The following is a 14,453-nucleotide window of genomic DNA, read 5'->3' as shown; positions in this document are numbered from 1 at the left end:
TGTCCCAGAAGCCGTCTGCCCCCGTGGTCCCCACTCTGACCTGTAGAGACTAAAGAAGTTTTTTTCTTGATAAAATGTTCTGTAGTCAACAGGATCTTGCCGAATGAAGACTGCAATGGAGAAAAGGTAAGGGTAGAAGGCTGGGATGATGGCTCAATGGGTAGGGTGCTTGTTGTATAAATATGGGGACTGGAGTTTAGATCTCAAGCACCCAGATAAAGGCTTCATGGGAAGTGAGGCAGAGACAGGGGGTTCCAGAAGCAAGCTCCTAGTTAGTATCGATGAACAGCTGTGCTTTGGATTCAAATGAAAGCCCCGGCTTCAATGGGTAAGGTGGAAAGCAATCAAGAAAGCATTTGGCCTCCGTGTACATACACGTGTGTGTGTTTACACACATATACATATAAATAAAAAGAGACAAGAAAACTGTTAAAGTAAGTTAGACCTCTGGGGCTCTGGTAACCAGCAGGGCACAGTACAGGGTCCAGGGCTAGAGCATGTGTCACCACCATCTATACCCATGTGAAGTGAGAGGAAGTATGGTAATACAAATGAAAGACTTTAACTTTAGGGGACGGTGGCTAAAGCCGTGGAGAGCATCTGGCCCTCCTAAGGAGCAGATCTGGAAAGATGCCTTTCACACCTGCATCCTTTCCTCTCCCTCATCTCCTGACTGCAACCCCCAAGGGGTCATATACAATAGTCTACATGTGTACCAGTTAGGAAAACTTTTACTCTCTACCCACAATCCATAAAACTGCATAGTCATTCCCGAAAGTCAAGCCGGTAACCAGTTTTCCTTCTGAGGCACCTGCGTACCCTCCTCAGTGGTGTCCATTTTCCTAGCCAGTTTCTTTCACAAGGATCCTACTATGCTTGCGGTTTGATTTATTTTTTATTGAGTCTCTGATCACTGGCAGAAGCTCCTGGGTCTGGACTGGGGAAAGCAGAGAGAAGCTGCTTTATAGCACACTTCTAACCAACTGACCAAGCCTTCCCTGTAAGTAAATCTCAGCACTAAACATGGATCGTTTTTATTTGCTGAGGCGGGAATTCCAGAAGGGACAGACTAGAGATGGCTCTTCTCTGTCCTGTGCTGTCTGGATGGCAGCAGCTGGGTCTAGAGGAACTGTGTCCCAGGGGCTTCCTGATCTCATACCTGGGCTTAGGTGACTTGCTTTTGGAGAGCTGAGCTGCTGTGTAAGAACTCCACCTGGTCAGCAGATGAGATGGCAGGGATGCTTTTTTTTTTTTTTTTAAATTCCCATCTGAGAGTGGATTTCAGTTAACTCTCTCTTCCCTTTTGGAAAAGGCATCTAGCTTTTCCCACAAATTATTTAAAAACAATGTTAGCAAACAAGGTTCTCACACCAGGATACTTACAATGGCTTTAGGTTTTTCTGTCTGTTTCTTTTGGGTAACAAAGGTTGAAGCATCAGTGCTGTGCATCACAGCTCTGACATAGTGTTTAGATGTAGAGAAAAATGGATGATCTGTGGATGGCTTTGGTTGTAGAATGGACACCTCTAGATGCTAGGTACTTTTTAGCAAAAGAAATCTCTTTCTACCCTGCTCCTCAACAAAAGAGCAAGATTTGCGAGGGGACGTGTTGGCTCCCTCCTGGAGCCACCTCCTCAGAACCCTTGAGTCACAGAGGTGAAGTTTGCACAGTCAGAGTTACATGCCCGAGGATGCTAAGGCAATTATATTTAAACATTTTCCCAGTCACTGTGTAAACAGACAAGGGATATCTCTCAGACGCAGCATGCACACAGACTCAGTAAGAGTGTTAAGAAGCACAGATCGAAGGTGATTAAGATGAAATCTGTGTCCTCCATGCTTGCTTGCCCTCCTCTGTTGTCAGTACATATTTCCTCCTGGGAGACGCAATTGCTTTGCAGACACTAGGCTCCTGGCAGCAATCTTTTTATTAGATTTATAGTCTTAATTATGTGCCTGTGCTCAAGGATGATTTTGATCAAGGATAACACACTACCTACCTAGGTAATGGTGGATTTGAACAGCGAGTTCCTTGCCCAGGCTGGGCATCTTTCCTAGGTAGCTTTGGTTTGGGTTCTTGACCAGGCTTGTGTTCCCAAAGGACCCACACTCTGAGGAGATCACTTGCTTCTCTGTAAAATATTCCCTCGAAGCCCAGCTCTTGATCACTTTTACCCATTGCAGTTGTCACTGTCATTTTATGTCCCTCAGACCTCATTGTACTCCTCTTAAGACCATCATGAGGGCTCTCAACATCACCAGGCAAGGGTTCTGTCCCCCCGGAACACCCTTTGCTCACTGGAAAGGCATGGCATGGATGCCTGATGCCCAACACGCTCACTCCCTGTACATTACACACCCAGCAGTTGTCTCATTTGAAAGACCATAGCATTTTCTTGTGAAAGTTGAGTCCTACCTTGGTTTGTGCCCACTGGTGGCTTTCTTGCCAGTGATGCTGAAGAATTTAAAATCTCTTGAAGGACGAGAGGGAATGGTTCTCATCTATTCTGAATATACCTTTGCATAGTTTCTGCAATATGGAGACACTTGGAAATCTCTGTTGTATAGAAGGGAACTCAGGGTTTCACCTTAGTTACTGCTTTAAACAAAGACTTTGTCATCTGCATCGTCTTGAAGGGTAGCAGAATTGGTAGGTTTGGGAAAATGTGGGGAACTCTTCATGAATACTGATTGTAAATGTATTCTTAGAGGTCAATTTTTTCTACAAAGAGAGACAGCTATTGGTAAGATTATTTGGCTTTTCACTGTATTGATATTTTAGCAAATGGCTTTGAGTTAGTAATCAAGTTGGTAAAATGCTATCTATACACATTTAGTGGAAAAATCATGTGTGAGGCTAGCTCTGGCTCCACACAAATTCAACAGCTGCCTAGGCTATGTAGTGAGAACTCAGTTTTCAAAATTAGCTTTTCAAACGTATGTTTAAATGGATGTCAAACCTCCAAACTCTACACCTTAGTGAGACTTCATGTGACATTCTGATACATGTATGCAAGATACAGTGTTTGAAGTGGGTTAGATTTGTTTATGTCCTCAAACTTTAGTTCTGTGTGGCAAAAATGTAAAAAGCTGTTCTAGTCTTTTGCAAATGCGTGGTGCGGCAGCACACCAGAGCCTCTTGTTCTTAACTACTGCTTAGTTAAGACCACCCGCCCCAGAAAGGAAAACCTCCATTCTTTGAGAAATGAAGAACAGCTTTTCTAATAGCCTCATTATGCTTTAGGAAGTAATAGAGGCAGTGTTAGCATTTAACATCAATCCCATGGATAGGAAGAGTAGTGAGAGGACCTGTCAGCCTCATGTATTTCCAGGGTCCCTCTTCTTCCCTCTGTGCTAATTTATTTTTCTCTCTTGCATTTGTGATCTGGAATTTTAGCTGAGTGCGGTTCTGATCAGAGTATATGTCGAGCTAGGTAGTTGTGTGTGAAAAGTCCACTCTTCTGCTGCTTGCTTTAACATCAGGGATGAAGGACAGGGAGCGAGCCTTAAGTAAGGGTTAGACATGGAACCTCTGGACAGTAGCTGAGCCATGGATCCACTCCGTATTTTCTGTGGCTGTGAAGATGTGATTTTTGTCGCTGTAAATGAGTGACCACACATGTTAAACTTTCTATTACTAATGAGGAAACTTGTATCTTTGGAAGAAGTTTTAAAAATCTTCACTGCATCTAGATATGAAATTGTGTTTGCACTCACCGGACATCTAAGGCCTGTGAGTTAAAGTGTGCACTGTGCAGCTCTGGGACTCTTGTAATTAGCTGTCACTTTGCTGAATACTGTAAGATATTAGCTCATTATACAGAATGAAATAGAATAGTAATAATAGGATTATCATCCTCTGAAAATAAGTTGAAAACACCATACTTCAGTTATAGAGGTAGATTTGCCAGGAGAAGGATAGAACTGGTTAGAGGCTGCTCACAGAAAAATAAAAGCCTTAGAGGGTGTCTTCAAGTCAGATGGAACTGGCACTTAGGGTCCCTTGAACTTGCTTGCTTGGCTGTCAGAAACTTGGTTGAAGTGAGTGAGATTATATGGCAAGACAGTAGCTATAACATCGCATGTTTTTAATAACATGTATACAATTAGTTTTTAATAAAAATAAGTTGGATTTTAAGCTTTCTTTATAAAATGAAAAAATTAAGGAATTAAAACTAAAAAAAAAAATAAAGCTGAGAGTGAAGAATTATAAATTCAAGGCCAGCTTAAGCTACCTAGAATGTTTGAGGCTAGCCCAAACTCTATCTATATAAGTTCAACAGCTGCCTTGGCTTTGCAGTGAGGACCTGTTTTAAAAATTAAATAAATACATACATAAATTAGGATCTATGATACATGTTCAGGCAGAGACTGAAGTACAGACACTAAGGAACAGAATGCCCACTTCTCCTGTATTAGTTTACGGCAAAGGAACCTGGATATCTCCTGCTGACTGATGGACTCAGCGTACGAGGATTCATACCTTGTGTCCACCATTGACCAGAGCCCTGTACATCACCCTTTGGCCTTCGCCTAGATGGGTGATCATTTAGCTTATATCTGTGCTGCCAACAGGAGCATTGGGCATTCTACACGATTCCTGTCTCCTGATCGGGGAGCTGTTAGTCAAGTGTGAACTGGGAGTTGGCTTCTGTTCCTTGCATTTTTGCCTCTGTTGGCAGCCACATCTGATGACAACCCAAGAACAGTTAATGTTTTCTGGAATGATTTGAAGCTTGTCTCCAGAGTAAAACCCTCATTTGCTCCTGAACTTTAAACACAGTGAGCTGTTTCCTGTCATTCAACTGGGAAAAAATAACAGCCAGTGGCTTATTTGGGTGCAGGTCTTAACGGGTGTCATCCAGACTGAAAGAGGACAGTGTGGCTCACCACCTGCTCCTCTTCTTGTTTCTGGGCAGGGGCTGACCATGTCAAACAGAGTTCTGTGTGTTGACCTGTGCATTTCTGTGGCTTCTTGAAGGCTGTGGTATTAGGAGGTCAGTGGCTGCACAGGAAATAGCAACATCACCACAACTTGGCCTGCGAGTGTCAATCACCAGACACCCAACTAACTGCTCAAACCTGTCAAAACAGATTCAGTTTTTACAGCATGATATCACATTTGTTTGTGAAAGGTCGAGACAATCGCAACCAAACAGGCTTGGCTCAGCTCAGGAGACGCACACAGCTGGCCGGTTAAGCTGGTCGTTTCATCAGTGGAAATAGCTCTAGAGAATTTCCCATCCTGACAGAGGAGCAGGAGGCCTCATGCCAGGGTGCCACAGCTGAACAGAGCACAGCAGGAACAGCATCACAGTGGATGTCCTGCCCTGCAAGAAGCTGTGAGTCACACAGCTCACTGCCTTCTCTGAGGATGTCACCAGTGTGCCGTCCTTCTCAGAACCAAGTGTGCTGCCTGCCGATGGCTTCACGTCAGCAACTTTCACTAGTGCAGTGGACAGAACATTTCCGTTCTCCTGGGGAAGAAACTCTTTCTCACCGCCCCCTTTCCTCCTTTCCCCTGAATCTTCCTCCAGTCCCAAGCAACCACAAAGTGACACTGTCCCCATAGATTTCCCTATTCCATAAAAATGTGCTCATAAAGAATGTGGTTCTTTGTCAGTGACTTCTTCCACTCTGAACAGTGCTTGTTCTTGTTTGTTTTTAGTTTTTTAAAGTTTATTTATTTATTCATAGTACACCCCAATATTAGCCTCTCTCTCCTCCTAGTACCCCTTGATGCAAATTCTCCCCCTATTCCTCTCTCCTCACTCCCTACACTACTCCCCCCACTACACACATCAAGTCACTGCAGGTCTGGGAGCATCCTCACCCGTGAAGGTCAGACAAGATAGCATGGGGAACGTTGGATCAGGCAGGCAACAGATTCAGGACCAGCCCCCGCTGCAGTTGTTGGGGGACCCGCATAAAGACCAAGCTACACATCTGTTACATCTTGCACAGTGTTTTTGTTTTTAAGACCCATTCATATAATCACATGAGTCATTGCTTTGTTCTTTTTTATGCCCAGGTAATACTCCACTGTATGGATATACCGGATTTTGTTTGTATATCTTAGTTGAGGATGTTTGGGTTGTTTCCATTCTTTTGGTCGCTGCCAATAATGCTTCTTTTCTCGTGTACTTTTCTTTTCACGGACACGTATTTTATTCCTGTTGGTCCCTGCCCAGCAGTGGAGACTTCATATTTTGCAGTAGGTTTTATTTTCCCTGGTCACACAGGCTTTCTTCCTGGAGACAGAAATCATGGCTAGAGGACTGGGTCTGCTTGATTAAACGTGAAGGAAATTCACTTTGCTTTCTCATCTGTAAAATGAAATGGCTTTTATCAGGCCATCTTGCCAGTCCTTTCCAAATAAAATTTTCCTGAGTAGTAACCAAAGTCTTTTAAGATTTGAAAGGAAACATTTCCCCAAAGGCCTCACAACAGAGCCCCGCCCCGCTGGAGTCCCTGCTTCTGGGGCTGTTTTTCCAGTTTGAAAACAACTTGAACTTTAATATTTACTTATATTAGTTAAATTTTGTGTATTTTACAACCCTGACAAGTTGGATGAAGATCACCATTGGTGCTCTGTGAAAACAGCTACTTTAATACTTTGGCCTATGTCTATCCCATTGTCCTGCTTTTGGCTGCTTCATGGTTTACTGAGCTGTGTCTCACCCCTGTCCAGCTTCCTTCTGGTGTCCTGTCTGCTCACTCCTTGGGCTCCTGTTGACTGCATTGATGTGCTTCCTGTGGTGCTAAGAGTGGAAAGGCTTTCAGTTTAAATGCCCATGGGAAGATCATGACAGTATTGAAGGTGTTTTTAGATGCTACAGTTGAGAGAAGTCAGTGGGGGAGATTTGTACATAATAGACAGATGAGATGTAGGTAATTTAAAAATCCAGTGGTTTCCTACACAAGATCAGTGATTCTATTTCTCCTCGGAGTTGGCTGACTTAACAGCCATCAGAATGCCTAACATTGCTTAAAAAGTTTCTGATGTAGCTGGGCAGTGGTGGCTCATGCCTTTAATCCCAGCACTCAGGAGGCAGAGGCAGGTGGATTTCTGAGTTCAAGGCCAGCCTGGATTCTCTCTTGTGTTGGAGGAAAGAATACCTCGAGTTCCTTTGCCTACTCAGTGGCTTTCAAGTTCTTCCAGGTTTGGAGTTTACAGCCGTTGTTTCGGTTTGCTGAGAGACCCTGTGTGTACAGTGAAGAGGTTCTTCAGTCCTAGCAAAGAGCTCTGCTTCTTGAAAGGCCAGGTTCCCGCTGAGCCTCCTCCCTGTGGTGTCGAAAGCCTTCCAGAACTACGCCACCAGCTTCCTGGTGTCATTATTTCCTTTAGCAGCCCATGTAGTCTCTATACTTTTTCTCATTTTGTACAATTCTTTAAACAACAATTTCTATCAAGCTCACCCCTCACAGTGGTCATTGTAGTTACATTGGATGTCACTTGGGGTTTATTTAACCAATGCAGTCCAGAACTTATTCACCCAGGTTCTACAAGCTTTGAGCCTAAAGAGCTAAATGTCTCAAGTCTTCTTTTGGTGACTTTTTTTTCCAGTATGCAAAGTCCTTAAAATTCCGGCTAGAAAATATGAAAAGAAAGTCCCCACTGATATAGAATATGAGATATTATTTTTTCCTTAAAAACACCTGGTTTCAAAAGGTGTAGAGGATTCCCATAGGAGGTTCTATATGGCTACCAGATTAATTGTCATTCAATGCAGCTTGTATTATTAGCCATGATTCCAACTCAAGGAGTGTGTTAAATCGTATTGTCTACAGAATAAATGTATTTTGTATTGCTTTTAATTTTTATTGTGTGTATATATTTCTGTACATGTGTATGTAGGTGTGCTTTGTATGTACAGGTGCATGTGATCATGAGTGTGCATGTAGAAGGTAGAGGTCAAAGTTGAGTGTCTTTACTCTATGTTATCTTTTGAGACAGGGGCGATCACTGACCTGTTCAGCTGGACTGGCTCTCTAGGGAGTCTAAGGACCCTCTGTGTCTGCCTACTCAGTGCTGGGATTACAAGAGCACCCTGCCATTCCCATGACTCAGGTGATGGAGATCTGGACTCAGATGTGATAGAGACATCCCTCTAGTTCCCAGTGTATCTCGTTTTCTGGTAATTTCTGCAACTCTGTGATAAATAAATTGAGGCAAATTTATATTCCTATTTTGGGGTTCTGGTTTGAGTCCTTGCTTTCCTTAGTACTCTAGACAGTGGACCAGCCAAATGGTGAGCAAGTAACAAGTCTTAAGCCCAAACACCTGATCCTGCAATTATGCAAAGCAATGTGGGCTGAGTTTGACATTGAAAGAGGACTTTGTCTTAGATACTTTCCAATTGCTAGGCCAGAACATTCTGACCAAGGCAACTTATAAAAGACATGTTTAACTGGGGGTTTGCTTACAGCTTCAGAGGGTGATTCCATGACCCCCATGGCAAAGACTATGGCAGAAGGCAGGCAGGCAAGGAGGTAGGCAGACATGGCATTGGAGTACTAACTGACAGTTTATGTGTTGAGACAATAATTGTAAGGCAGAGATAGAGAGATAGACAGAAGGACAGACAGACAGACAATTAGTTAATTGGGGATAGCATGTGCATTTGAAAGCTCATCACCAGCACCTAGTGACATACTTTCTCTAACAAGGCCACACGTCCCAATCCTTCCTAAACAGTTCTACTAACTGGTGGCCGAATATTTTAGTATGCGAGCTAAGGGGCATATTCTCATTCAAATCACCATAAAGTTCTGATCTATCTTGAATCTGTCTGAACGTCTGGAGCAGCTTCAGTAAATAAAGCAGTCGGCTAGTGACAATAGCTCCATGATCATAAACTGTTACATGTAAGGAACCATTGAACCCAAATAATAAGTCTGTGAGGCAGGCGTAAGAGATGGGTTTTCAGATGAGAAAAATGAAGTGCTGAAAAATTAAAAAGTAAGGATGTTTAAACTAAGATGGGGCATTGTGGGGGAACTTGAACCTGGGTGGACCAGCTTGCCCTTCCATGAAAACAGCTACCCATGCTGGGTTATTGGGGGTGTGATCAGGACAAGGTTGATCACATGTTTTCTGGAAGGCAGTAATTCCATACACAGTGGCAATGACCCGGTGAAATCAGAAGACTCGGGGAGAGCATTTCAGATGTAGCTCCTCATTCTGGGGGTTGGCACTGAGTCAAGGAGAGAGGCTGGAATGTGAAAAACTCCTGCATGGTGATAACATTGGGTTCCAAAGGTTTCTGGATCCTAACATCTCTAGCATCGGATCTCTGCTTCACACTTGCCATGCTTCTCATACCTACCTTCCATGCTCATATCACTGTGACCAACACAAGGTGAACAGATCTCTAAAGAAAGCCTAAACACAAGCTAAGAAATAACAGACTATTTATGTTCACTGGTGGAGTAGCCCAAAATCCAGACAGAAGTTCAATGTACTGAGATGTTACAAGGAGTGATTGTGTGCACGAAGCATGACAGTATGACACTTGTAGAAAGCCTGGTACACATTTAATGGATTCCTCTTCTACTTCTTCTCTGCTTCACTTTCTCCCTCATTTACCTTCTAGGCTCCCCCACCTCTTACATCACTACACTGATGTAGCTCAAGGCCTGCACATGCCAGGCAAGTGTTCCACCACTGAGGGGCATTGGCTAGCCCTTGTTCCATGTTTTAACACATAAGCTACAGTGTGAGAAGTGCTGGAATGATGGTGCATATGTAATATAACTTCAGCCTCACATGGTTCTAGAAAATCTACTGAAACGACACACATCTACATTTAACAGTGTTTTCCTGCAGTTTATGATAGCACCGTCTATAATCCTAGCACTTGTGAGGAAGAGGTAGGAGCTCAGCTTGGTCACATGATATCGGAAAGGGAGGGCTGGGAAGGGAAAGGGGAGGATAGGGGAAGGGAGGAAAGGAGAGGAAAGGAGAGAGACACACACATAGAGAGATAGAGAGACAGACAGAGAGAGGGGGGGGGAGAGGGAGAAGGAAAGGAGAGGGAGAGAGAGAGAAATAAGGGAGCATTCTTTGGATGGTGGTGAGACTATAAATAAATAAATGTCCCCCTTTGTAAGCTGGGCATGGTGGGACATGGGAGGCAGAGGCAGGTGGATCTCTGTGAGTTCAAGGCCAGACTGATCTATACAGTGAGTTCCAGGATTACCAGGACTATATAAAGAGACTTTGTCTTAAAGAAAAAATAAAAAGAGGAACTAAGAATTCCCCTTTGATTTTGTATCTCCATATTTTCTATATTTCTATATGTATATATTATTTTTTATGGACAAAAAGAACCAGCAACCATAAACTTTGTCATAAGAGATAACTTAGCACTCATTAGATGGGATTCAAGAACCTTGGTATCTGGCTTGTACTTTACAATGGGAGAAAATTCGAGAGCATGACACAAAACTGAACTGTCTGCTGTATATTCTTCAAAGATAACCAAGAGGATGGCTTACACAAAATTAAAGACACAGTGTCCTGGAGAGTTTGAGAAGAGCCTAAGTTTTGGACGATTTTTGGAGAAAACAATATGCATGTGCTGTGTTGATTCTTTCCCCATTCTTGATGTTTTATAGTCTTTACCATTATTATTTTTGTGACTTAAGACTGCCACTTCTTTTAAATGTCTGACAGTCATAAGCTTTGCTACCAAAAAATGAGATAAGTGTAGTTTTTGTACTAACCATCTTCTTAGAGCATTAAAGGCCCACAGGCACATTAGTAATTGTGTGCCCCATGGAAGTTCCCTCTCTAATCCTGCTCCAATGCTTCTAGGTATCTGGCTCACCCACCAGATGTCTCCCATGCCATTTTTTATACATAGATGTGCCTGTCAGTGTAGCATATTTTTGTATTTATAAGTAAGTGCATACCCAAATAACTCTCTTTCAAATTGCTATGCTACAGACTCACATTTGTTTGTTCCTAGCAGGAAAATGTCTAGAATGCTCTGTGTGCTTTAAACAACTTTTCTACACATAAACCTGTCAATATTTATGTCTTTAAAGTGCACATATCTGTTATGACTACTTTGAAAACTCCATAAAACACACAAATAAGAAGACAAAATTCCCAAGAGTAACTACCGTTAACAACTTGGACTGTTTCCTTCCCACATTTTTTTATTACTGCTTTTGCATAAATATCATATTCTCATGCACACTTGGCTCATCTGCCCTCTTTATATCAGTACATGCAGTCTTTATTTGTTCTTTTAAGCTACTTACTTGTTAACTAACGCAACTATACCTTTATGTAGTCATTATTTACTGGCAGGTATATATATAGATGGTGGTCTTCCTCCCTCTTGTCCCCCCTCCACTCTCTGAGATAGCATTCTTATTATGTTGTCCAGGGCAGCCTTTATCTTGAGCCTGGTTTAAGCCTTCTGAGTATTCAGAACTAAAGACACAAGCTGTTGTGTCAGCTAAGAGTCTTTTTAAAAATTCATTTGGTGTTGGGGATCAAATCCAGGGCCTTGTTCATGCCAGGCAAGCACTCTATCCCCAAGCTTATCCCTCGCCAAGGTTGTTGCTTTTTGTTTGTTTGTTAATTTGTTTGCTGTGAAGATACCGCATCAGCGAAAATTCTAACTCATGCTCTGAGCATATGAATGCATGCTTCTCTAGGAAGGGGCTTCCTGGTTGTGTGGTTGTTTCATATTTCTTCCTTCAATATATATTTGATATTTTGTGTGTGTGTTTGGTGGTTTGCATAGGTTTGTTCCCCATATACTTTTTTGTGTTTTAATGCTTGGTCATAGGGGGTAGCCCTATTAGAAGGTGTAGCCATGCTGGAGGAAGTGTGTCACTATGGTGGGTTGGGCTTGAGGTCTCCATGCTCAAGCTCCACCAGGTATGAAGTATTAGTCTCATGGTTGCCTGTGGATCAAGACGTAGAACTCTTAGCTTAACTCTTAGAATTGAGAGAAGAAGAATTTTTGTATGTGGCCTGGAGACTGTTCTTGTGATATTTTGGTGAAGAATGTGGCTGATTTTTGTCCTTGTCTGAAAAATCTGCCTATGGATAAGGTAAAGAGATTTAGAATAGTTTCATTGACAAAGGAAACCTCAAACTAGACTAGCATAGACTCTATCCTGTAGTTAACTCCTTTTTTTTTTTAGCTTTTTTCTTTTTATTTATTTATTTTTATTAGATATTTTCTTTACATATATTTCAAATGCTATCCTGAAAGTACCCTATACCCTCCCTCTGCCCTGCTCCCCTACCCACCCACTCCGGCTTCTTGGCCCTGGCATTCCCCTGTTCTGGGGTATATAAAGTTTGCAATACTATGAAGAGCCTTTTGATCAGATGCAGTAAACTAAAAAAGGAAAAATACAAAATGCATGGTTCAAGTGTTGAAAGGTCACCAGAAAGAGGAATGGAGCTACATTCTCTATTTAAGAATATTACTTGGAATTAAGAGAATTATACACTGGGGTCAGGATCTCACCTAGATAAACTTATTGTTTATGTGTTTGTAGTTATATGAGGGATAGTTATATCATGTTAGGTTATAGTTTTCATTTGAACATAAAGAGATAGGATTTTTTGTCAAATTGACAAATTGTGATGGCTATTTTTGGTTATCAACTTGACTATATCCAGAATAAACTAAAATCCAGAACTATAAAGATCTTGTGAAAAGGAATTTTAAAACAAAGCTTAGATCTAGGCATGGTGGCATATGCCTTTAATCCCAGGAGACATAGGCAAGCATATCTCTGACTTCAAGGCAAGCCTGGAACAGAGCAAATTCTAGGTAAAGAAAAAACTTAGATCCTGTCATGGTGGTACACATCTTTAAGACTAGCACTCAGGAGACAGAGCCATGCAGATCTCTGAGTTCAAGATCAGTCTACAAAGTAAGTTCCAGGACAGCCAAGCTTAAGCAGTAAAGGAAACCATTGAAAACAGAAAGCTGGTGAAGATATAATAGAACAAGGGGACTATATTCCAGCTCCTGCAAGGAGTGGAACTTGGCAGCTTTGGCCATGTGGCTGTGGCTTTAGAGTCAAGAATAGAAGAGATTACTGGGACAATTGATGCTCATTAGCTAGACATATGAATTAGCTGTGATTAAGAAGAGACATGCATCACTGAGGTAAATCTTCTGGGAGGTGTTTTCTGAAAGCACAAAGAAACTGTGTTCCATAGATTATCCTGGCGACTGGATTTGGTAATGTGTAAGAATCACTCAGGTGGTACTGGTTTTGAAGGCATGAGGAGGTCATGAAGAGCAGCTGAGGCTTAGCACTATGAGGTCAGGAAAAGCCATTGATGCAACCTCAGTGGAAGTTGAAGGCCCAGGACTGAAGGGGCCATGGAAAGAAGTTGAGGCTTGGCACCATGAAGAGAACCTATGAGAGGCTGTTGGTGAAGCCTAGTTGCAGCAGGAGAACACATCATATTGGAGATGCCAGTACCATGAGATGACCACCAAGAAAAGCAGCAGTAGTGGAGTTAACCAGAGCCTGGAATGCTACAGAAGGCAGAGCTGGAGAAGTGACCCAAGCCCTTTGGAGGAGCCCAGAAGATCATGTGTGAATCCCAGATATTGGAACAAGAAGCTGTGAAGTTGAAGTTGTCTTGGATATCCTAAGATGTTAGAGATCCAGAGTCCTGGAATGCTTGCCAAGGAAAGCTGCTAACAGGGAGTGAAAATAGCCCATGAGAAAGAAGTGGATTGAGTCAACAAAGATGAAATGAGTTGGAGATCTGAAGAGTGCTTGGCATCAGACATGGAGATGCAGAGTTTGGAATTTGCCCAGCTGTTTTTCCATCTTCTTTTGGTCCAGTATCTCCTCATTGTGCTCTCTTTCCTGTTTTGGAATGGTAATGTGTATCCTGTGCCATGATATGTTGGAAGTGTGTGCTCTGTTTTATTTTACTTTATTTTATTTTGTAGGGGTTACATTAAGAGACTGTATAAACCTCAGAAGAGACTTTGAACTTTGGACTTTTAAACACTGATGAGGCTACAATAGACTATGAGACTTTTGACAGATTTCTTCTTACAAGGAATGTTCTAGCCAAAAGCACCGTGAAGTGTGCAGACTAATATCCACAATGTCCATGCAGACAGAGCCTTGCTGTGGACCAAGCCTGCCAGAACCTGATTAAATGGGTTTCCTGTAGCAGGGTTGCTTCATTTATTCTTTCCCTTAGAAAAACTTTCTGAGCTGTGATAGTGCTTCAGGTAGATTCCCACCTTAGATGTTCTGTTTTTAAGATTAAAACTTTTCATTTGGAGATGTCATGGTGTCATGCACACCTGTAACCCCAGCAGTTAGGAGACAAAAGCAAGAGATAGGGAATTCTTTTTTTTAAATTAGGTATTCTCTTCATTTACATTTCCAATGCTTTCCCAAAAGTCTCCCATATCCTCCCCCACCCACTCCCCTAC

General features: G+C 42.3%; 1 protein-coding gene across 4 annotated transcripts in view; it reads left to right on the top strand.

Moving 5' to 3' along the window:
- Rasgrf2 (Ras protein specific guanine nucleotide releasing factor 2) overlaps positions 1-14,453 on the top strand; it is a 224,913-nt gene that overhangs the window by 31,069 nt on the left and 179,391 nt on the right. Inside the window, exon 1 of one of the 4 annotated variants that reach the window (XM_029468513.1) lies at positions 8,025-8,071. The exons of the other annotated variants lie outside the window; for them this stretch is intronic. Coding sequence (XP_029324373.1) covers positions 8,063-8,071 — 9 coding nt within the window. The 5' untranslated portion in view covers positions 8,025-8,062. Of the gene's footprint in view, positions 1-8,024; positions 8,072-14,453 lie in introns of those variants that run through there. 4 annotated transcript variants of the gene reach the window in all.

Source organism: Mus caroli, chromosome 13 (assembly GCF_900094665.2).
Source record: "Mus caroli chromosome 13, CAROLI_EIJ_v1.1, whole genome shotgun sequence".
Lineage (NCBI taxonomy): Eukaryota > Metazoa > Chordata > Mammalia > Rodentia > Muridae > Mus > Mus caroli.
The sequence above is the reverse complement of the archived record's forward strand: the minus strand, read 5'-3'. Positions and strand labels throughout refer to the sequence as shown.